Source organism: Lithobates pipiens, unplaced genomic scaffold (assembly GCF_037356315.1).
Source record: "Lithobates pipiens isolate NorthernLeopardFrog02 unplaced genomic scaffold, aLitPip1_a1.2 Scaffold_41, whole genome shotgun sequence".
Lineage (NCBI taxonomy): Eukaryota > Metazoa > Chordata > Amphibia > Anura > Ranidae > Lithobates > Lithobates pipiens.
In genome coordinates, this window is record NW_027507861.1 from 488,879 (window position 1) to 490,585 (window position 1,707).

General features: G+C 42.8%; 1 protein-coding gene across 1 annotated transcript; it reads right to left on the minus strand.

Moving 5' to 3' along the window:
• Positions 1 to 419: 419 nt before the first annotated feature.
• Positions 420 to 1,409, minus strand: LOC143956780 (vomeronasal type-2 receptor 26-like). The gene has a single exon (XM_077466958.1). The coding sequence runs from the start codon at positions 1,396 to 1,398 to the stop codon at positions 520 to 522; it is 879 nt and encodes a 292-aa protein (XP_077323084.1). The 5' UTR covers positions 1,399 to 1,409; the 3' UTR covers positions 420 to 519.
• Positions 1,410 to 1,707: the final 298 nt, after the last annotated feature.

Genomic DNA, 1,707 nt, shown 5'->3' on the forward strand with positions numbered 1-1,707 from the left:
GGTACGTTTGGAGGACAGGAGACACAGGTCTGGCGGAGGTGCTCAGCAGGGGTATCCGAGATCCGTCACACATCTACTGTACATAGATATTTAATCCCAGAACTAAAATGACATTGTTATTTATCTTTCTGGAAGGCGGTGGATAACATCTTCCGTCTCTTGAAGAGTGATGGGCGATGGGTATCTTGGGTATCTGACACTTTATTGTGTTTTGGATACTTTGTCTCCCTCTGGTCTCTGTAGTTCCTCCTCACTAAGTGATCACGCTATTCCCTAATGATATAACAGCTGGTGGGAGGAACCACTATAACCCGCAAGAGATGAGGATTCCAACAAACCCAACGTGTCTGATCCCAGCAGTGTGCAGAACAAAAATTAAACCCACCGTCCACCTCAGAGGTAAGTATGAAATGTTCAGATTTAATGATGTTAATTCTCAACACATTAGCAAAATACTACAATTACCAATAATAGAGATAATGCTATAGCTGCTGGTAACCCAGCGTTGCTCCATACTTATTAGTGGATACATGTTTTTGTATTCAGGTCAGGTCTGAACAGAATTATGTAACATTTGGGGAAAAATATACAACCAAGAAGTCCAGAACTTGAGGCTATTAGAGAAAAAACCTCCACAGCCACCATGTATTTCCCTCTGGTGCTCAGATAGGCCGGGATCATGGCGATCCAGACACTGCAGAACACCAGCATGCTGAAGGTGATGAACTTGGCCTCATTAAAACTGTCCGGTAATGTCCTGGCTAAAAAAGCGGTAGTGAAACTCACAGCGGCCAGAAGCCCCATATATCCCAGGACAGAGTAGAAGCCGATAACTGAGCCCTCATTACACTGAATGATGACCTTCCCCCGATAAGAGTGAATGTCCCGATCCTGGAAGGGAGGAAAAATAGACAACCAAGTGACACAGATTATGACTTGAACCAGTGATAAGACACAAATGATAAAAGTCGGTAGTTTGGCTCCCATCCATTTCCTCCAGGGGCTCCCAGGTTTGGTGGCTTTAAAAGCAATACACACCATGATACTTTTGGCAAGAAGAGAAGAGACGGCAACTGAGAAGATGACACCAAAAGAGGAGACACGGAGCATGCAGGTCACATCTACTGGATGGCCGAGGAACAAGAAGACACAGAGGAAGCTCAGCATGATGGAGACCAGGAGAAGATAGCTCAGGTTCCGGTTATTAGCTTTAACAATGGGGGTGTCCTGGTAATGTATAAATATCCCCAATATTAAACCAGTCAGAAGACAACAGAGGATGGAGACAGCCGAAAATACTACAACAATGGTGTCATCAGTGTAGGAGAGAAATTCCACCAGTCTTGGAACACACCGATCCTTCTTCTCATTTGGCCATTCTTCATCAGGACATTTCATGCAGTTTTCACTGTCTGCAGGAAGAACAATACAAACACAATGAACATCGGGGTCAGAGCTTCAATCAGTGCATTTTAGGGCCTCAGGAAATGAGATTGGCCGTCACTACATCAGGATTGATCGATTCTCACATATACAATATATCTCATAGTCTGTAGACTCTATAACTTTCACACAGATAATATACACTGATTTGGGGAATTTTCACCAGAGAAATGGAACAGAATACATTGCCCTAAATATATGAAGAAAGATTATTTATTTGCAAAATTTTATAACAGAAACAAAGAGAAATGTGTCTGAGTTATT